Here is a 23,736-nt window from a genome sequence, read left to right on the forward strand (position 1 = left end):
AAAGTCAAGGATGCTTCCTTGGTAGGACGGGTCCTTCTAACAGAGGCGAGGCAAGACTCCTTCCTTGCATTTAGGTCCTGTTTATATGACAATGATTTCAACTGAAAACGGTAAACTTTAGTTGCGTTTTGGCTGATCGTTTACACGACAGCAGCGTTTTGGGTGCCTGAAAACGCAACGATTTGAAAACGGGTTCCAGAGTGCAACTTTTTGGAAACAGCAGCGTCTCCGTTGTCATGTAAACTTGCAATATGCAGTTCCTCTGAAAACTGAGACTTTTCACACATGCGCATTACGGTTCCAGTCACTAGGCATGCGCGAGAAAGTCGACCGTCACAACAACAATGCCGAGCTCTGTTTGTGCTGCTCACCCTGTTGTTTTGAAGTGAAGTGTAGATCTGTTACTGTAGCAACTCCACCTCGTCGTCCATCCAGACAAAGTTATCTGTGCATGCTTTTGCCAGTGTGTCTTCTTTGTTTTGGTTTGTAATCACCGTGTTGTAGAGGAAGGCGGTTCAGCGCTTTGCAAATTTACACTGCCACCCATTGGGCTGGCATGCATTCTACAGCGTCTCCAGTAGATTTTGCGTCTCCGTGTGAATGGGGATCGTTTCAATAAAGTCGTCATATAAACGCAGAAGTTTTTTAAAACGCAAAGGACAGACTTTTCTGTTTTTAGAGAAACGGTTGTCGTCTAAACAGGGCCTTAGTGGAATAGGCTAGTGAATGCCCAGGTGTGCGCCGTCCTGTCAAATCATGCGCAAAGAAAAATGGGTACTTCACGCCCGCTGAGGATACACACACACATTCTTGAAAATTCTCTGTAGGAAGGACACCATCTTCAGTAGAATTTAAAGAATCCTTCACATTGGAACAGTCCAGCGAGATTTGATGACGTAGCCTCCTTGAAATTCAACCATTTAAGGATCCTTCCCTGACTTTCAGAGACACTGCGTGTTATGTACAGTACACATGGTTAGCCTAGCAAAAAGATTGGAAGCAGTGGGGAATAGCTAGCCTGGCTCAGTCCAAAGTTATTCCGACAAATTTAAATGTCGGATTCTGTCTGTTTAGCTCAGCTGTTGTTCCAGCTCGTACTCTTTAGAAACCATAAATCAGGATGTGGCAGTTAAGTTCAACCATGAGCCTCCTTTTTTGTAACATGGTTCAATAAGGGCTCATCGCCTGTAGTTTTACAGTTGACCTGACTATTATTTATTATTATTTGTGTAGCACTACAAGACTGGAGATTTACTTAATAGAGTGTCCAGCCATGATAAAGAGAAGCTTGCTTCACTTATGGTTGAGTTACACCGCTGCTGTTGTTATGTTGCCTTATGAAAAACAATGTAAATGCCACTCATTTCTTTTAGACTAGCACCTATTAAGGTTTCTGAGGCACAAATCAGTGTCAGTGAAATAGGCAAATCCATGAAACAAAATTCAATGGGTACATGTTAACTTTAAGTTAATTATGCAATGTAAACCCCAATCCATCCATAACACAATTTTTTTTTTTTTTTTTAAGTCTACACAAATGCCCCGGATTGTCAAAATGATATAAAAGCTGGATGTTTACTTGACATAAAAATCATCCCTTGTGAGCTTGACATCATTTTTTGAGTTTTGAGTTAACTTGACGGAAATTTATAAAGCCTATTTCACCTAATTAGTTTAGGCCAATAAACAACACTTTGTGCATGTAACATATTGTGGTGTGTTGGGGCTGAATGGGTGGAGTTTTCCAGCATGCCATGAGACAATGTGTTTAAGGCCATAAGCTGACGAAAACTGTGTTTAAATGTGTTCTAAATCACTCACATTACCCATTATGCAGTGATTAATGTTTATGTATTTCACAATGGTTCTAATAGGTTACATTTAATGTTGTGGTGAAAGACATTTTGCACCATGAGTTAAGCCGTATACACAGTTAGTGACCTATGACCAGTTAGTGAAAATGAGTATATTCCCAATATGTTGATCTATTTCTTTAATCCATACTGTACATGTGTATGCATGTACATTGTCATCCTGTTTGCTGCAGCACAGTGTCATCAGTACACTTTTACAACCACACACCACACAAACAATACACACTGCTGCAAGTCCTCCTCTACTGTGCATGTTTAAAAATGTTTTACATTAATTAACACACCCAAGAATGGATACACAGATCCCGGCTCTTATAGAGGCACTCCAATCAAGCAGCCAATAAAGTACATTAGCATTATTAGCATTAATATATTCTCTCCAGAAGACAACAAGAGAGCTGAGGCTAGATTTAAATAAACTTAATAATAAGGCCTATATCACTGCTACAAACAATCTTGTTGTGTTTAGCTGTCACTGTGAGATTCCTCTGTTTTTGCTTTCCTGTTAATGTGGTTTAGAAATGGAAGAGGAGGAAAGTGAAGATCCAGAAAGCCCGTGTAGAAGCAGAAGAGGGGCTGGCTTGGACTGAGACACCCCCATTGCCACACAGCACCACCACCACCACCCGGAGCTGCACTAAACATGGCTGCTAACATCAAAGGCTGCTTTGTATCTCAGAGGAGCTGCTAAGGACTTTACAGCAGCTCGCCTCAGGCCTGAGCACGGGGGCTCGCACCTCCTCAGACAGCAGTGATGGATACCCGCGGGTGGGACCTGAGGAGCTGGGACAGACGGCTCAACGTAGTCTGCAGTGTCATCGTTACAGGACGGGCTGCACCAGACAGTGCAGGGCAGCTCGTGTCTCACTCGACTCAACAAATCTAGTAAGTTGTTGGTTTGGTGCCTACACCAGCTCGATTAAAAATGTCTGTATTTTGAATAATTTACTTCATAAATAGATAATACAAGCTCATTATAAGGGTGCATCAATATTCTAGTGATAAGCTGAGAGAGGAGTGAGGTGTTTTTTTTTTTCCTTCTTTTTTTTTTTTACTAGAGTTTTGGGTTTCACCCAGCAGTGATTTTCTTGCTTATTTTTCCACACCTAACAAGGTGGTGCCTTCGAGGGCTTCTACATGGTAAATAAAAAAAAACAATTTGGAACAAATGTCTGTAGGGTGATCTGTAAACATCCTAAAATAAGGGTGACAAAAGAGGAAAAAAGGCAAAAAGCTTATCTCCACTTCAGTGTCAACAACATTTTCTCACAATGATTTTACTCAGAGCTTACTGCAAAATATTCTTAAAGGGGAACTATGCCGATTTCCAAAATTCATAAATGTTATTCCTATCGTCTAAGACAGTCCAAGAATATTAGTAAACATGAACAACTCTCCCAAATCCAAAAGCTACAGTAATAAAACTCAAATGTGTGATGTCATATGCTATAAAGCCAAGAAGTGCTCCTCAGACATTGACATGAGGAAGACATTTTAGATGACATTGATACTCTTTTTAAACAAGGTCTGGTTCTTGAACCAATTCTGTGGGATTCTTGGAGCCATGGTGCTATCTAGCAAACCAGCCTTTGTTTTCAACCCGGTCTCACTCCAAAGTCATCGAAAACTGGCCTTTGGACATCCAGCGTCAGACACCTATGAAAAAAGCTGTCGGCATGATACGCACCCAGTCACCATTACTATTTAACCGCGCCCAACAGCATCAGGGGGAATGCGGCTGGACAACAATTAAAGTCAATGAAGTGAAATTACAAGTAGGGCGGGCGGGAGGGGTGGTGGAGGGTCCAACTACCACCAACTTTCACTCAGGAGGCCAATGTTCACCTCCCGTATGATTGTAAAGCCAAACCTTGTTCTTTATTCCTACACCCAACCATGTGTGTGTTGACTAAACGTAACCACCTCCGTTTGTTGTTGAAGGAAAAAACAATGCACGTAACAGGATGAAGCTGACAAGGCATCTAGAACGTCACTGACCAATGCATCCACAGTACCTTGCACGTCATATCTCAATGTGGAAAGTCTATGACCAAACGTCAATAGGTGACAAGGTTGGAGTGAGAATGTGTTAGCATTTTCACCAATGTCGCACAGAACCTCTGTAATCAAGGATGTGTCATCAATGGAGGCCGTTGCACAATGCACAAAGGGTAGTAGCAAAGTCGTGGATTACATTAACTTCTAACTTTTTGCTTTGTCAGTATAGATATTTGTTTTCACGCACAAATCAAGCATGGACCAATTACAGACCACTACACAAGTTTTCTTCAGAAAATACCTCAACTGACTTCTCCATCCTTTTTTCCAACCATTAGAATATGGCACACTCACTGATGTTGTCCCTTTTGGCACTTCAGGTCAAGGACAACGTGCTATTTTTTGGTTCCAGCCCAACTTTTTGGGTTCTGAAACAACTTATGTTTGGTCAAAATATTCTGAACAGTTCAAAATTAGGTGCAGGAACCGGTTCCATGTTGGTGGAAAGGGGATACAACAGCAACAGAGGGAATGTTCTTAGAATATGGGTACATTTTATATTTCAGAACTGTGAACACTACAGTAAAATAAAGCTCATTTGGGAAAAAAGCAAAGAAACATTCTGTGTGTCCACAAAACCAGTCTCCCATTCTTTGTCTATGGAGAAGCTCCAGATTTTGAACCCTATGACATCACAAGTTTGAGACTTACTTCTCTGGTTTCTGGCTTTGAGAGAGTAGCTTGTGTTCATAAATACTGATTGAATTTTCCAAGGCCATGGAAATATTGTATTGGAATTCTTAATTTTGGCAGTGTTCCCCTTTAAAGTTTGCCTAAAAAAGTATTTAAAAAAAAATCACACTGCCTTTGATAAACAGCAATGGTTTAGGTGTACTTATTTTGACACAATATGAAATCTCTTTTACAAAAGTGCAGTGCCCCCCTCAGTGCGATTCATTTGTATATTTGGACTTTACCAAGAAGTATTAGCAAACTAGTAGTTTAATATCAAAATGAGGTCTCTACCACTTGGAGAGTGATTCTTACCTTTGAAAATGACTGTTGGCGTGAAAGAGAAATACATTATGTTTTACAATTTAAGTCCGGAACCTTACACAAAACATTTGCTGGTTTAAATGCGTTTTTTTTTGTTTGTTTGTTTGTTTGTTTCCTTTAGCCCTCTTGAGTGGTCATAACACAACACAATAACGGGAAAGCATTAGAAAGCATTCATTCATTTATGCATTCATTCATTGTCTCTCCCTAATAATCAGAGTCATAAGAGGCTTGAGCTTCTGTGCAGAAGTTAGAGAAACAGCCTGACTATTGGCAGTATATCAAATGCTTATTTTAAAGTCAATTTATTAAATCCAAGGAAAAAGAAATTGAGGGTGCTTCTGCTTGCCTTTGATGAGTGAAAGCATTTATTGAAGGTGCTCTTTGGTTTATGAATGACACTAAGTGAAAATTGAAGGAGGCACCCTTCAAGTGCAATTTTCAAAAGCTTTAAAGTCATGGCTAGTTTAGGAGAACATATTAAAAACAACACTAGTGCTTGTGGCCTTCATCAGCAAGAAGCACATCAAGTCAATTAGGTACAATTTCTTAAAGCTAGTGTGGGGTTAGAGAGAATATGCAAAAATGATTTCAAAGGAAAAAAGAAGTGGAAGAAAATTCAAGGGCAGGATGGTGCGCATAGCCAAAACTAGTTTGACAAGTACTCATATTTAATTTAGCAAAAGCCAAAGTGATTACTAGTTGCAAAAGAAAGTGGTGTTTCATAGTAGTGCATCATTCATCCAAGATAGACGTATACACCCTCTAATGGCAAATAAACCTCTTATGGGAGATTGAACCAACCTGTAAACAGCCCTCTTGTCAGACTCAAGCTGGGCCTGGGGGTCAAGGGTCACACTGACAGAGGTATTTCCTGCTGCAGAGGCTGCTGGGATATGGACCTGTGGGGTCTTGGTGTTCTGCTGAGTGGTGCCCGTCATCTGGGGACACAAAAAAAACAAAAACAGAACAAAATTATGTCACATTTAAGCTAACAATAAAACAGCCTACAGCTAGCATGCTAGTTGCTCTGTGAGGCTGTACTTAGGCACATCAGTGCTTTGAGCTAAATGCTAATACCAGCATGCTAACATGTTTAACTCAGTACCTTTACATAACATGAGAGAAAAATTGATTTATTGTGTTATCCAGCTAAAACCGTACTAAATCCAATTTCTCAAAGTTGGACTAACACACCCAGATTTGGGAATCATATTACTTCTGCATGTACAGTATACAGTTAATCGGACCCAACTGGCCTAGGTGCACTGCTCATGCTCCACAGTTTCTGCCCACGGCTTTAACCCAAAAGTCAAATACCATTAAATGCATAGTAGAAGAAGAGAAGAAAAAGAAAAAGTAAAGCGTACACCAAAATGTTCAGAGCTTTAAAGTTGTCTACCATGGTACCAGTTTGCAGCTAGTGAATCGTAGCTAACTTGTATGTTGATTGCTTGGTCTGTGACATAATGGGTCACCCACAAAAAGGTCCAATACTAACAAGCTGAAAGGGGGTATATAACTACCTATCATGGCAGAGTCTAACATACTTTGGTCAGTAAATCGAATCCCCTCCCATGCTTGTATACTTGGCCAAGGACAGAAGTCCAATTAAATGGCCTAGTCAAGCTGCAGTAGCTTGACTTAACTGTGCATGTAAACGTATTGACTCTTACTGTATACCCACCTATCTGCCAAAAAGTTAGTGAAATATAGGCCTATAGGAAAGTGTGTCCACTTCCCCTTGATTACATACCCATCTACCTGGTGGTACAACTACCACTGTGTAAACCAAAATTGTAAGAGATTGGTAAGGGCTATCTTCACAGATCAAATTGCAGAAAACACAAAGGGAGATGGAGATTTCAAATGCAGCTAGAATGGCAAAAATCCATTCAGCTACTGTAGAGATATCAATATCTAAAATCAAGTAAACTTTCTTTGCCGAAAATCTGAGATTGTAGGTTTCAAGGAGTATAACAATAGTCGGCTATAAGCTGTAGGTAGGTGATTTCTACAAACTGACCCAGGGAAACATATTGAACATTTGACCTGAGGGAAAAACATTGCATAAAACCCTTTGAAAGGTCTCCTAATGTGTCATAGTCAGATGATATTGAGTTAAGTTGCATGGTACCCTGGGAGACACACTCCCGCACAGTTTAGGCTGATGGGGGTGTCATCAGTTTTGCAGGTATTTTTTTCATAATTAACCCAAAGTACTGGACAGTGGGTCACCATGTACTGTATGTCTCTATGAGTTTCATGGCAATCCATCTAATACAGTGGTTCCCAACCGTTCCAGCCACAAGGTCCAGATTTCTCTTTAGTCATTAGTTCAAAGTCCACATAGTTTTGTTTATCAAGCTTCATACTTGCGTTTGGCCATGAGTAGTTTGCTTTCTCTGTCAAATAGCTGTCTGTTAGTCACTCACTCTACAGCAGGAAACGGCCTTTGCCAGTAATTCACTTCACTTAAAAAATAAAATTTGTTTTTTTTTACAAACTTTACAAATTTGCAAGTCATTTGCAGTCCATTCAGAATGGACCCGTGACAGAACTTTTTGACTGCGAACCACTGATCTGTTGATATTTTAGTTGTGGACCAAAGCTGTGGACCGACAGACCAACATTGCTACTAGCATGGAAACATAAATTTATAGCAGAAAATTAAAAAGAACAAAAATGACAATGTATCCCTGTTTGTAAAAATGATCTAAACTGAATGGAAAAAAAACTGCAAACAAACCAACCTATAATTCGCTTTTAGTTAGCTTTAGCATGGGCTTGTTTTTTCTGATGTGTGTGTGGCTGCTAACCTAAAATCAAACCATTGAGTCACTTCAAGGAATAATGTGTAAGACTTAATAAGATTTACTGGTACGTAACAGTGAGGATTGCAGATTGCAAGTGACTAAAATTTCTGACCCTTAGAATCCCTTCAACTGTTCATTGTTCAGGAGGTTTTTACCACGAGAGGTCTTTTCTTCTCCAAAACAAACAGACCAATGATTTAAACCAGCAGAAACACCAAAAGCAGTTTCATGTAAAAAAAGAAAAAAAAAGAATCTGTGTTTTTCCATCTCTCTCATCACGGAGGTGCTTCTAATTACAGTGGCCAACTCAATAACAAACCAAATGGCCATATTTAGAGCCAGTGTTTGTAGGCTACTGTAGAAACATGCCGATCTCCATAGACAAGGACCCGCTCCCTATTTGGATATAAACAGCTCATTCTTTTATATCACGAAAACGTGATAATTCTTAATTTTAAGTGATTATACACTAAAGAAAACATTCTAATTTTTTTCCATTTACACCAACATACAGCCCCAAAATACGACACACTGGACCTTTAAACTTGCTCACTGAACTGCTGAATGTCAGGCTAAATATGAAAATTACATGACCAAAATAACCAGTTTTTCAATTATTTAAAAATCCTAACATAAACTTCTTCTACTTCTCGTAATGAGCACACAGCTGCTTGAGAGGTGTAAGTAATTTTTTAATCACTTTTCAAAAGCAATAAGGTGCAACATGCATCTGATGCCAACAGACTACAAATGAGGATGTAGCTGGAATGAATCATTGTTGCTTGACAGGTCAGTAGCCTTGTAATGAAGCTGTTAAACACAATGACTGAGATAGGATAGATTCCGTAATTGAACAAGGCATGCTCAGGTCATATATAGATTCCTGTTAAATGATAAATATTCAATTAGGATTTAGCAACTTAACAATGTGTTCATAACCAGCCATACTGCTGAAGCATACTGTATTCCTTTGCTCTGAGGATCCACAGTACTGTTGGCTCAACATGGAATCATTATAGAATCTGGTCTTTGGTATTATTTGTGCTGTAGGGTGGCCAGGGGAGTGACATGCTTTACGAACACAATCCGTTGTCTTCTTCATCCCTTCCCACCCCACTTTGGTCTTTCATTCGTTCTCTCTGAGGAAATGAGTTGAACAACCCCCCATCCCCCGCCTTTTTTTTTTTTTTTGAGTCGTGGTGGGGTGGGAGGAAGCTTCAAGTCTTAATCCGAGCACCAAATGGGAAATAAATTAGCTTCTTCACACTTAACTAGCTCTCATTTGCATTTGCCGAGCGCGCAGACTGCAGCTCGGAAGCTCTCCCATGGCACTAATCCTCTGGGCGAAAGTAGACAGAGGTGGTGTGGACGTGGAGGAGGGTTAGGCAGTCGGATGAACCTGCTCTACCTCCCCTCCATGGGATGATCTGCAGTGTTAGACTGAGCCTTGGTCCAGCCCCGTTAGGCTACATTAATTACACTGACCTGTTGGTGGCATCACGTGTTATGTTAAACACCGCAGGCTGGGGCTTGACCTCTTATTCTTACACTTTGACATACAGTACATATCACTCATGTCTTAATTATAAAATGCAATTCAACCTCATGAAAAATCGTTTTAATATTCCTGCAAAGACTTTTGTTTGGGACCTCAGAGACCCCAGCTGTAGAACATGGTTACATACAGTGGATGCTCTATATCTGTGATTTGAGTTAACAGTAGTTTTTGCGCAGCACTACCCCTTCCAAATCCAAAATCATGTGAGTAGTCTGGATTTTTGTGATTGGACTTTTCTAACAGTTTGTTCATTAGAGCACTAAAAGGGTGTTAAACCTCTCTAAGGTCTATTCAACCCAAAACATTAGTTACACCGGGTCCATGTCATTGGTTCGACAGCCCATTGGTTCGACATCCCATTAGTCCGACTGTCCGCGGTGCTGAAGGGCTCGCGGCGGGCGTATGGTGCGCCGCGACCAGCTTGAGGCGGAGCAGGCTCACGGCTTATGTGTTTGTCACTTTCTTTTTCATTTTAACCCACACCATGATCTTTTCCTGACCCTAACCAAGTGGTTTTTGTGCCTAAACCTAACCAGACCTTAACCACAGGGCATCATGATGATTTCGGAACGGACTTAGGAACAATGAGTTTAATATGGTCGGAACAATGGGATGTCGAACCAATGGGCTGTCGAACCAATGGGCAGTTCCCAGTTACACCACTATGTAAGATGACATATTGTATATTGTTTTATCAGCAAATAACTTTTTGCATAAGGCAGTGCTCATTCTGTCCCATATATGAATTTATTTTCTCAGGATGGTGAAGGCAGGACCTGCCTTACTCTCCCTTACTTTGCCTCTGATTAGCATATCCTGATATTCTTAAGGCTTATTTCTACTCCCTTTACATAGAAAAATAGATACATCCATTTCTAACATCGTAAACAGCACTGCCCTCATACTTCTTTGCGTTCTTTATGTTGGCATAGATACAGCAATAGATGGCACTAGAGGGCGATTTTAAAAGTTTCACACAACAAACGAGGCGACGGTGAAGGAGGTTGTAATATTGTACCTTTTAACAGAGGCAGAGTTGCAGACGGTGGTGGCCTGTAAGGCCAATAAATACATTGTGACATGTGGACGAAGAATTACTTTCGCTACATTACTGACTCGTTCCACTACGGCATTTTTTAAATGTCTTTGTGGTCTCCTTCAGTCCTATCTTGCAGGCGCAGTCGCTTCCAGCTGCCTCTCTGTCAGCTCCACTAAATGTGTACTATATTCAGAGTCTTCTGTCTATTTTGCAAGTCTTAGTGGTGCTTTTTGGAGTTGGTGTTAGACGGTGGCGTGTGGCTGCAGGCCACTCACTGGGATGAGAAAATCAATTTATCAGTCTGTAAACTCTCCTTCTTACTTCTAGCTAGCTAGCTGCTAGCGAGCCAGGTGATTTTTCAAATGTAAACATCAGTAAACATCAAGGAAGATGGAGAGACAATGGACATCAGCTGAACTAACATTCTCCTAGCCATACAAACTTTGGAAAATAAACTCAACGACCTCCATATCAGGAACTGTGATATCCTCTGATTCCTTGAAGCTTGGCTAAATCCTGGACAGTGCCATTCAGCCAGGTGACTCTTTTTCTATATGCCGATCTGACAGAGCAGAGCACTCTGGTGAGAGAAGGAGAGTTGACCTGTACTATATGGTGAATTAGGACTGGTGTGATGGCGGGAATGTGAGGTGTTGTCCTGGTCCTGCTGTGGATCATAGCTACCTATGGCTGCAGTGCAGTGCTGCCATTTTTCTTTAGCTTTCAGAAAACGTGCACACATATGAACTAAATGAACACAGACCAACAGATGGCTCCGTCCATCTCTGTATATGTATTCAATGTTGAGTATAAATGAGCCCTTACCCTAACCCTATCCGAACTCACTCCTCTTGCCTAATCTTAACCAACACAGGTCATGTCTTTGCCATCCTAGGAAAATTTGCACCACTTTATGTTGATGCCTAGCCAGTGAAGTGTGCAGTGCAGAGCAGTGGCGATTAGATACCCAGATAATAGTGTTTTGCTGCTAAATTATTGATCTGAGTGTCTTGTATTGCACCATCAACATTGCCAGATACGGTGTTTGGCCTTGGCGGAGGTCTGTACTCTCTGTGTGTCCTTCAAGATATTATTGTCTACTATTATTATCATTATTATTATTATTATTATAACACACAAAAGCATTGGTATCTGTGAGGAAGTAAAGCCAGTGTCTTCAAAACCAAAGGGTTAACTGCAACTTTTATCTGTTTTGGCATCACTGTAATATTACTTTAGGACTACCACAGAGTCTTTGTTTACTACAATTTATTATCTCCCACAAAAACATTCCTAGACTTTACAGTGATTACTAGTTGGTGGGGGTAGAAGTCATTAACTTAATGGTTTTTTGCACACAAAAAAATGTTTGCCTGCGCTAAAAATCTCTTTAAATCACCTACAAAACTTAAGTTTTAAAATATGAAGTACTGCCTATACTAGCATGAAATAATCATGGCTAAATAAGCAACACTTTACATTTTAGTTAGTCCTTACTTATTAAGGCTTGAGCACAGAATGCTAACCTACTTAAACTAATTAATTGTCACAGGATAATGATCCAAACTGTTAGGTTGCTAAATTCTGATTGGTGCACAGGATTATATGAAATCACTTGTTTTCATGTGAGCCTCTTCCACAGTGCAAAGATCTACCTAAACATTTAACACTGTTCTAGCTCTGAGCTCAGAAAACCCCATCACTCATAAGTTTTCAGGGTCTTTAACTTTAACAGGGTCATTCTTGAGGTGCTACTATGTGTTGAGTGTCGAGTGTTGGAGTTCAAACACTGAGGTAAATTCTGATGAAACCTCTGACCTGTTGGCTCTCCTGGTACGATGGTGGAGGAACGCTCTGGGTGGCCATCATTGTCACTGCAGGTGCTGGGGACACATGTTGCATCATGGGATAGCTTCACATCTAGACTGGGAAAGACAGATAAAAAAGAGAAACATGAATCCAGTGCAAGCAGTGATTGTAAATTCTATTACAGCAGCAGCCACCAGGTGCTGCTATGATTAAATAATAGGAGATGGGATTCTAACACAACATCTCACTCTTCCCTCTCACACTTCTTCTTCCCCTTCTCCATTTACTAATTTATTTCTTTGCTCTGTCTCCCCTCAGCCTCCCTCTGCATGTGTTGCATAGAGCTGACAGAAGAGCCTGGATGATGTATTAATACTGGCTGATCTAACAATGCTGCGAAGCAGAAAGAAAACAAAGCAACACAGACTCAATCATGGAGCCCTTTACAGAAATACTTTACATAGCAGCAGGTTCATAATGACACCGCAAACAAACCCGACTACTTGTTTACCAATTACAGACAGCTATGCTTGTTTACTAATTACAGTACAGCTGGCTTTAAAGCATTGCGTCTTGGTGGAGTCACCTTGGTCGTCTCTATGTGTTGGCTGCTGGTGTTGTTGCTGCGCTGTTACCAAGCCAATCAAGAGGGCTAATTAGAGCTCTTGTTGGTGGGCTAATTGCTATTGGCCGGGACCCCACAGGGCTGAGGGCTGTACCCTGTGGAACACCGCTGTAACCATCACTCCCACCCCCACTGAAGGAGCTAATTGGTTCAGGGCTATGTTATACACACATACAAACACACACACACACGCAGACCCCCCACCATTGCCCCAACTTACTATAGGCAAGCACAGCAGGTGCTCCATCCTGAAGCTACATATAACCTATGTGTATACGCTGCATGAAAATGTCCTGTAAATTAACTATTTGACCTGAGGGGGGAGGGTGTTTGATAAATGCGAGGGTAAACTTTATTAAACCCTTTATGTATCAAACTGTCCTGTTTGTAACCATTATAAAAACATAAATTTGCGTGAAAAAACATATTAGTTAAATAAAATAAAAATAAAAACTAGCCTTTAGAAAAAAAAATAACTGAAAAGATATTGTGTACTTACAAAACTAACTCAACTAAAATTAAATAAAATGTATTTAGTTTTACTCTTTGTCAATCTGATCAAATTTGTAAAGCCAAGTGCACGGGAAGGTGGGTGACAAGGGATGGAACAACACAGTCTGCTAATTGTTGGCTAATTTACCATAAGTCATGGGCTATCTGAACATTTGTTTTAAATTTTAAATAGCATAAAATGATGTGCCTGTCGGAAAATATATGAAAAAAAAAAACACTTAAAATGTTCAAATTTAATCAATTCCTCTGATCTGACGTGACAATGTCATCACATCAGGTCAAAGTGCAAGGGTCGGGGTCAGCTTATGGATCAGCTAAACTTGGGGAGAGATTTGCGGTAGCAAGAGCTAATCAATAGTGCAGAAAGGCTGAACAGGTTGGGACAAATGGAAATTTGCCAGGACCATTTTGGAGCTGCTTTAGATCCATAAAATAATTTGGATATGAGGCACTGCGGGGGCAGATGATGGAGGAGAAACACGCGGATGCAACATTATGAGTTGCCCAGGGAACATGAACAGACGAGAAGCAAACAGACAACTGGATGTTTGCCACCATTTCAAGGAAATATTAGAAATTTTGGCACATGCAGTCCAGAGAAAAAATCTGTCAGAAGCGAGAGAGCGCAGAAACTTTGAATTAACTGAGCCACCGACATCAGTACGTCTGCGCAGTTTTCCTGTAGCTCCTCAACCCAATCGCCAGAATAAACATAAATAAATAAATGGATGTTTTTGCAAACCACGAATATGTAATATTTTTACCTTATTATGTAACATGTGGTTATGTTCAGGCACAAAAACCACTTTTGGTGATACAATTGCCACTGGAAATTCTGCTGATGTCTCGCTAAAAAAAACGTCTCACTCCAAGGTCGTCAAAAACTGGTACTTGGTCAGTGACTTCCGGCATTAGACACTGATGAAAAAAGCAATCCTCTCACATTGTTTAATGGTGGCTTGAAGCGTCAGGGGTACATGTGGCAGGAAAACAATAAAAGTTAAGGCATCACCCACTTAAAAAATAAATAAATACATTTAAAAAAACACAGTGAAAATGAGTTCCCACATGCACGCAACAAGCATGGGGAGGCACTGGTGCATGTGTTTACTGAGACAGGGATGTCTGCATCACTGTGAGTCAACTGCATACTCACAGTCTTGTGTTTGTATCATAATACCTAATCTGAACTTCCTAAATCTTGCCTCTGACAAATACCTCACATATTAGAAAAAATAATAACAATATCACTAACACTAATAAAAACAAAAAATAACCATTTTAAAACAATTAAAGTTAAACTGAAGTGAGCAAACCCACCCTAAAAATGGAATTGAAAATGAAAAACAAAATAACAAAAAAAACTAATGAATAACTCTGATACGAATACTACAAAGTTCACTTGGTGTTTCAAACGTGTGGGAAGTCAAATCAGGTTACCCTCAAATCCAAATGTTCAAGTCCAAAAATATGGGAGGCTTATCCCTGTCCAATATACTACTCTGCTACTGTTCAGCTCAACTTAAAATTATGACTAACTGATTAATGAATAGTAATGACTCTTTATGGTGGGGTCTTGAGTCTCTAGCATGTTACCCTAGAAGGCTTAAATCCCTTTCCTTTATCAGCAATATAGACCAGTTGAATTCTCTTAACAGTAATATATTTATAACACACTCCTGGTCTGGAGGGATGTGAGAAGATATCTACACATCCCCTCTGTTATTTCTGCTTGGTCTCCCCTGGCACTGAATCCTGATCTCCCAGGTAAGATTAGGACTATCGGTCTATTGGAGTGGTCTGTCAGATCCTGCAGGTTTCTTGATTACAGATGCTGTAAAATCTACTGCGCAAATTAGAACTGATTTAACATACACATAAGGACTTTTTTAAATTTCTTCAATTTCATCACTTTGTTAAATCTCTTTTAGGGGAGAACCAGATCTGTCTAAAACTGTCAGAGTTGGAAAATGCCACGTTCTCGGCCAAATCTCAAAGGAATCCCAAGGGAATAATTTCAAAGATTTATACTCTACTGCTGGATTCTGATTCCTCAGCTTATGACTCCCTGAAGCTGCTGTGGCAACGTGATCTAAGGGTTACATTTAGTCCTGTACATTGGACCAAGATTTGCAGTGGAATCTTTCCGAAATGTACTTCAATTTCTATACATGAACAAAAATGAAAATTTTTCCATCAAACTTATTTTACCCTCACTGAATGTTCCCCAACAGATCAAGCCCCTGTTACAAATGTAAAACACACAAAGGTACAATTATCCACTTGTTACGGTCATGTGATTGCATCAAGACATTTTGGAAAGAGGTTCATTCTGGAGGTTATTGGTAAACAGTTTACACTGTCTTCTTCATTTTATTTGTTAAGCTATACTCCAGAAAATCTTTTTGTTATCAAATTTCTGTTAATAATCCTCCTATGTCTGGCTAAAACAGTGTATCTTGCTATGGTGGTCCATATCACAGTTATCAGTTCTTATCCCTCTGGATAAACTGACTTAAAATCTCCATCATAAATCGGACACACTTTGGAGACTTTGGGATCCTTTACATGCCCAGTTCAGACTAATGATTCACAATGAGATGAAACCATTTTAAATGTGAAAAGTTGCAGCAGTGTGAACTGACTTATCTGAGCTCAACTCAAGCTGGCTGATGGTGTCACCTGCAACTCTGCTGGTCAAATCGGCGGTGGCTGGTTTTAGAAAGCAAAGCACTTCACATGTTTCTACAGCCAACCAGCTTATGGTTATTTATATTATTGTGGTGAACTGATTATGAATACAGTCCATCTAATACTTGTTTTATGATTTTTGCTGTTTCATCACTACAAATGCAGCTGTAGCCAGTATCTCACTATCACTATCCTCATTCATATTTTAGGAAGCTATAAATTATATTCAGCCACAAAATAAGCCTGAAAAGCTGGATATCAGAACAGAAGTACAGAAAGTTGTTATATAGAGATGATACACCATCTCATCTAGTTGCATTGGTGTGAACCTGCAGGGTTTTAAAAACGGGTTTAAAAAGGGTGTTTTTTGCAGAATGGCACATTGCAAGTAGCTGGGCTTTACAGAGCTGCTGACTCACTTGTCCCTGATAGGCAATGACTGAGTGTTTGATCTGTATGTGGTATTCTACATATTTATTTTCTGTCATATTCCTGTCTTTTTCTCTTTCTTTTAATTTATGTTTTATTATATTGCAGTGATTAATGTTGAGTTGAAATGGGATTTTTCTGTTGTGCATGTATGTTTTTTTTTCTTTTTGCTGTTTATGTTAAATGGTTCATTTGTGTTTGTAAAAGTCAATATTCAAAAAAAAAGTCCAAATGTTTGCTGAATACCTTGAGCCACCGGACTTTGGAAAAATGTCTCATAATGCAGCCTATGAGACAGCCTTGTGTGGTCACGAAAGGCAGGCAGCAGCAATTACAATGGACTGGTTCACTTGGACTGAATATTGACCCGGAGGGAAACGCTTGATTATATGCTCATGAAATGCAACTGGAACATCTGAGCAAAATCTCTGCACCGGTTGCAACATCCGTTCAGATCTACTGCCTCAGGAAGTAAAAATGTGCAGTAACCCATCTGACCACTAAAGCCGAGGATTTGGAGTATGTGACTGAATTGTGAGGTTATGGATGATGAAAAAAGAACTTTGATGATTCAATATTTTTTACAAGAATACCATGCAAGGATCATCATACACTGATATACAAAATCAAAATGTACCACAATAGGCTTACTATAAATGCATCAATGGACACTACAGACACTATACAGGATTATTACAGGGGTGTGTGTTTCATTCTGTCAAAACTGAACACTGCAGTATCACGCAGCACTCAGCAGCACTATAAAACCCCTGTTGTATGCTCCTCCTATAGTTTCACACATCTGTGTGTTGAGCCTTGTGCTCCTCCGATAAAAAGACTCTCTTTTGGGTAGTTTTCAGGTTCCTGCTGCCAAACAGGAAGACATGCGAACATCTCATCCCTCCTTTCAGAATCAGGACAATACACGACAGACGTTCCTTGCCACTGAGCTCATCCCCAAATGAGACTGAGACCCTGGCAATGTCTCTGACATCTCCGTCACAAACAAGACAACTGGCTGAGACCCTTCTCCATTTGAGTGGCATCTGAATCCACCACTGCTGCCAACATTTTGATGTTAAATGCTGGTTTAGTTTCATTGACAAGTTGTAATTTGGGGTTTTAGCTGCAAATCTGCATGTTTTATCATGTCATACTGTGCTAGTGTGTGCTGGGTATGCATATGTGTGTGAGTGTGTATTCAGAGCAGCATTATATGAGCATGACTGTTTGCACTGTGTGTGTTCACACTTGTTTGTGTGCCATGTGCATGTCTCTGCGAGTCATTTTGTGTACTGATTGCGTCTCCTGGTTTCTGTTCTCATTCCAACTGGTATCAGCTGAAAGGCATCTTCTCTGTTATCAGTCCTCATTTTAATTGCAAATGCAGTGAGCGTGTTAGTGATTAAATGGAAAATTGCACATTAATTGATGAGACTGAAGATAAAGCAATTCCAATTACTGCACAGTATTTTAGGCAGCCTCTCAAGTTTCGCCATCCCTCGAAGGAACGGGCCACCAAACGCCAAATTTGAGCAGGCAATCGTGCATCCATAAATATACACACACCGAGACATAATATGCGCACAAACACATGCCATACAACGGCTGCTGAAGCGTGAATGTACATACAAGAGCAGACAAGAACACTGCAGAAACACCGACAAACAAGACATTTAATTTCAACAGTGAAATTAAACACACACACAATAAACTTGCCTCATGAAACTAAAAGTACAAATCTCTTTGAAAAAGGGAGACAATAAATGTCTGGGAAGCGCTCTCTCTGAACTCACCAAAGGTGTGTGGTTACACAATAAGTCGTAAAATTCATTTTGAGGACAAATGACATGTTTGTTCCTCAACAAAGGCCTTTGAATTATTACAGAGTTCATAATGCATATCAATTGAAAAGTGCCTGTAGTCGCAATCAAAATTCAAAAGCAAGCATAAAATGGAAAATGAGAAGTAGGCATAAAATTATTCCAACAAACATCAAAGGGTTTTGTGAATTTGGATTGGAGGCAGTCGTACTCTTTCATCGGATTCTGTGCAGTAAGAAAAGCTTCTATTCAGCATTCAATTTTCCAACAATTCTCAGGCATAGAATGGGCCTGTGCTGTATTGATGTAAGGTTAGTCAGTGGCATAGCTGCAGTTTCACCCCGTTTACCACCGGCATTGAAATGAAAATCCATATCTGGTCACATATGATGTGATCACTGCCTCTGGCCTTCACACTTCAACCATGTCCAAAGCTTTTTTTTCTTGTCTGCTTTGGTTTAAAGGTGGATTTATTGAACAGTGTTGAACTTCAATCAAATGTGGAATGGCAATGCTTCCTGCTACAAACCGGGGCGATAAAAATTAAATGATCCTCCTTGTGATTTAAACACAGAAAGCGTCATGGAGAACATTTCTTGCACTCCAGATTGTGACCTGGCAGGGGTTTTGCACCACTTCATTAAAAGCAGACTTGTGGTAGACAAAGATGTGACCTTCTCTCATGTTGAATTATCAACACTTCACTCTCTGCAAAATCAGACTAACGAAGAGAGGTGCCAGGGCTGACAGAGATGCACGAGTTGTGGGGATCAGGTAGATGCAGTCCTCACATGCAAAACTGAAAATAACCACGTTGGTGAGTTGGCTGTTTGATGTAACTGTGACTGTGATGTTCTGATTTTTATAGCACTCTTGAACACAGCTCAACTCACTCTTTTACCAAACCAAGGACGGGTGATGATTGAAGTGGAGGGATGTAGCTATGATAAGTGTTTACAACCCTGCATGCAAGAACCAACATAAAGAAACAAGCTAATAGCTCTGTGAGGATGCACTTAGGCACTGTGGTACTCTGAGCTAGATGCTAACATAAGCATGCTAATGTTTAGGAGGTGTAATGTTTACCATTGTCCAAGGATGGAGGAAATGAATTACATTTGCTCTCGTTACTGTGACAGTCGGCTTTTCGTGTACTTGTACTTTTTGAGGATTTTTTTAAAATCAGTAGTTTTACTTTAACTTAAATTAACGTAACTTTTATTACAAGTATCACATTTCGCAATATTTCAAGTCCAATCTAGCATATAGTTGGAAAAAAAAAATCACATTAATCAGTCCTGATAAGCTGTGTGGGAATGGAACAAATGAAAGGAGATAAATCAGCTGCAGCAGAGAAGAAGCTGCAGGTGTGTCAGTGGCTGCAGGAGGGCGAAACTCCAGAAAGGTGACAGTCTACCTCAGCTAGCATTCTGGAAGAGATACCTGTTGTAAATGTTTATGTTCATTGGCCAAGTGTCAGGGGGTGGAAGGATGTGGATGGAATGACCGTAGCACCTAGGCTGTGGCTAGCAGTGGTTATGGTTAGCTTTACTATACCTCGGCATAGCTGAACAAAAAAGTTGCATCTACCACAATTAATTATCATTTAATGCTCCACCCGGCAGGCACACTAAGTGACCAAATCAAACACACCTTCAATGTTACTTGACGCAGGTACAGACTTGCCTGACTCTGGCTAATATGCTAAAATGCTCATGGGATCCTCTAGCGGTGACTTCTGTTTTCACTGGGGACTTTTTATTGTAGTCAATTTATTGAGCATGTTAAAACAATACAAACACATAATAAAACTTACAAGGCATTAAAACAAAAACAATTGGGATCTTCAGTGACATATAAGAAACAAATGAGCAACGCAGGTAATATTGTTCACGTTTAAAAGGGGTAAGAAGAAGTTAAAAACTTTTCTGGTCCTACCCCCTCATATCTTTTATATATTAATCACTGAAAATGAAAGTTCAGTTTACAGCCATCAGTGTCCATGATATTGATCTTGGTCGCCTTAAGCAAATCAACCCTATTGGACAGAACAAAAACAAAATAATTGGAACAGATGCACCAAAAACATCAAACACTCCTAAACAAGAAGTAACCAAAGTGAAAATCACTGTTCCGTAACCGTTAATTGTTTTGATTCTGAAACGTTTTTTTAGTTTGGATAAAATCTAACATTTTTTCATCTCATTGTAACCATTATTTCGTAGACTAACACCCAGTGACAGTAAAGTTTTCCATCTGTTCTTATTGGTGATTTTTTTTAAGATACTGGTTTCATTCAACTTGTGTTTGTTTTCTCTCAGCTGGAACAACCCCTGGATACTACTGGGCAATTCTTGATTAGCTACTCTGAACATACTTTGATTAGTTTTACAATCAATCAAAAATGGAAATTTTCATGTTTTTAGTTTGATAAATAACAGATTTGTTGGTTCTCTGTAATTATTCCTGTAGCTCATTTTTGGAGAATGAAGATTGGATGTGTATTTGTTTTGGATGTGTTCGTCGATACTTCCACACAGTAGGTCATGTATGGGAGTATCAAGGAGCAGTACAACATATACAGGGAAGCTTAATTTAGTAGGTCTTTGGCTTTATTCAGTATTCCTGTTGATTTGGATATTTTTCGCTTTAATATAATTTATGTGTGGTGTCCAAATTAATTTGTTGTCTATTAATACTCCAAGAAATTTTATTCAGATACTTTTTCTAATTCTGTGCCATTTATCATGAGTTTCTTTTCTGAGTTGGTTGATTGATTCCCAAATATTATAACATTTTGTTTGAACATAGTATCCAGGAGCTGTTACAAGTTGTCTCCACAGTAGAAAAGAATGGTTTTAACAGTTTTTAACATTTCACATATCTGTACAGAAAAAATAATAATAATTCAACCGTCAGTGAGGTGTGTGACAACTTTCTACTGGTTTTGACAATAATTTCTGATGTGACTGCATTCAGCTCAATATGATGGAAAACTGTGATCGCAGAGAGGCTGGACTGGGTATATTAACGTTATGCTTTGAGAATAACAAGCAGAGAAGCTGAATGTAGAGCAGATTGAAGAGGACTTCACAGTGCACAAGGCTCATGGAGGGATGGTGAGTACAACAACAAACTCTTTAACTCAATTTCCAGATGAGACTGTCAATAAGCACTGCGTTGCTGAGCAGCAGTGGTGTGAGCACTATGTGGTATATACAAATCGTGCGGTCTCTCCTTTGCTGTGATATGTGTTTGTGGCTGCAGCCACTGTGGAGATTATATTGCTTTATTATGCTGTTGATTCTATAAGAAGTGTCAGGTTATTTAATGTGTAGCGTAATATTGCACTTTGCACCCATTGCCAGTTTCCATACATTTTTTTTAAAATCTATATTCATTGTTTGTCATTTTTGTCTGAGTTTTGTCTGGTTATTTAGGGAAACCCCCCCCAAAAAGTGTAACGCATAGGGATGGCCGCCGATATTAGCAAAAAACGTGCATCGGCATTGGATTGGACTGCATGGAAAAATGCCGATCCAAGAACTCTGATCCAGTTTTTCATGAGTCCAATCCAGGTTTTCCGGCCAGCCCAGCGCTCCGCGATTCAAGCATTCTATTCCAGTGATCCGCTCCAGCACTTACTGTCAATCCACCAGGCCAGCATGCAGACACACAGGAAACAGCAGCACCAGGCTGGCACTGACACTACAAAAATAACTGAAAAGGAAAGGCTGCATTGTTTGTTAAATGTCAACAATGTCTTGTGGTGTTAATCTATTTTTTATTTATTAGGGGGCCAAAGCACAAGTGTGTGGAGTCTTGCTGCTATTTTAATTTCAATGTTAGACATTTTAAAGATTTCTTGTGTTGATTTATTTTCTATTTATTAAGGGGCCAAAGCAGCCAAAGCAAACCAGCTATATTTTTTATTTAATGTTAATGTTCAAGTTTTAAGTTTTTTTTTATTTAACCCTGTTAACAATAAACGGGTCAGTTTCTCATACCAACTGTTGTGGATCATTCTAACTAACCCGATTAAGTAGTTGTTCTTGTTAGAGTAATATCGCTTGATCAAACCTTTTCTAACATGACTGACAACAAAATAAGTGAATATGTATAATACGCGCTTGGATCGGATTGGTATCGGTATCGGCCAAAACTCAAGGCTGTAATATCGGTATCGGATCGGAAGTGAAAAAGCTGGATCGGGACATCCCTAGTAACACATAATATGTACTCAAAGTGCATTTTGAGCATCCTGAGGTCGTTGGCTCCTGAAGCGTTTAGTCATAAACCAAATATTGAAACAGTCACCTGATGATGGTGCTCAATAAAAGTGTTGAAATCACCAAAGTTGTTGAAATTTTTCCTAAAGAGTATATGAATATGAAAATGTCATGGCATTGCTGTCAAAGCATGTCTCTCAAAACTGAATGGTTGGACTAAAAGAAGAAAAGAAAAAGGCAGGAGGTCACCAAAGTCAAAAGGGGTTCCTTGTCTGGAGACCATCAATGTTAATGTCAAAATTTGTGTCAATGCATTAAATAGTTGTTGAGTTATTTCAATCTGGATCAAAGTGGCAGACAAAACAACAGACCAAACACTGCCATCCCTTGAGTCATGCCACAAAATTGTGTATCTGAATGTCAGATGTTGACTTGGAACATATTTTTTTGTGTGTTTTAGGTCTGTATCACACATCAGAGTTAGTAGCACTCAAGACCTGTCATGGTCTCGAGACCACTTTTTGAAGGTCTTCGTCTTGTCTCCGACCCGACTGCATTTTTACTTGATCTTGTCTCAGTTTGGGACAAAGAAGACTCAGGATTTTAATTTCAAGAGAGTTTAAGACCACAGCTGGGGGGGATATCACTTAATTGCTTGTGTCTCGTTATGGGGACCACTTCCTTCTTTAATAATGTCAGCACATTGGTCACATGGTTAGAGCTTTCCCAAATACTTATATATGATTAACTGACTCGTGATTACATATGACAAACAAAGGGTGCATTACTTTTTGTAGGAAAACATACAAAAATTGCATGATATACGTCTGTTATGGGGACACACTGACAGAGAATGAAGCATCGCTCATCTGAAACCTGGATCATCATTTCATCTGACTCTCAATAAAATACTAATCCAACAACTAAGCCTTAAAATAAATCATGGTGATATTTATGCATACATTTATTGACTTCACCTAGTATTTATTACCACCCAAACTCTTCTTAGGGCACTCTAAATTCTCCACGCTGTTTTCAACAAACTAGTAAAAGCCTATCAAAACCACACGAGAGACGGCCCATGTGCTTTCATTACCCAAAGATATGCTTGGAAAAAAGAATGAAATAATTTCACAAGGGCAGTCTGCAATTCTGAAAGAAATTAGCCCAATCCCCATGATGTCAATTTCTTAAAAACCAAAACAACAACAGTGCAAAGGCTTGTCTGACTTAACTAGTGATCAATTGGATCCGCTTCTCAGAATCCTCAAGCTTT

At 39.6% G+C, this 23,736-nt stretch overlaps 1 protein-coding gene across 4 annotated transcripts in view; it reads right to left on the reverse strand.

Annotated features, from left to right (window-relative positions):
* pknox2 (pbx/knotted 1 homeobox 2) overlaps nt 1–23,736 on the reverse strand; it is a 165,246-nt gene that overhangs the window by 62,781 nt on the left and 78,729 nt on the right. For 2 of the 4 annotated variants that reach the window (XM_050035804.1, XM_050035779.1), the window contains exons 3-4: nt 12,160–12,266; nt 5,733–5,869 (exon numbers count right to left, since the gene is read on the reverse strand). The exons of the other annotated variants lie outside the window; for them this stretch is intronic. In XM_050035804.1, coding sequence (XP_049891761.1) covers nt 5,733–5,869; nt 12,160–12,246 — 224 coding nt within the window. In that variant the 5' untranslated portion in view covers nt 12,247–12,266. The remainder of the gene's footprint in view (nt 1–5,732; nt 5,870–12,159; nt 12,267–23,736) is intronic. 4 annotated transcript variants of the gene reach the window in all.

Source organism: Epinephelus moara, chromosome 3 (genome assembly GCF_006386435.1).
Source record: "Epinephelus moara isolate mb chromosome 3, YSFRI_EMoa_1.0, whole genome shotgun sequence".
Lineage (NCBI taxonomy): Eukaryota > Metazoa > Chordata > Actinopteri > Perciformes > Serranidae > Epinephelus > Epinephelus moara.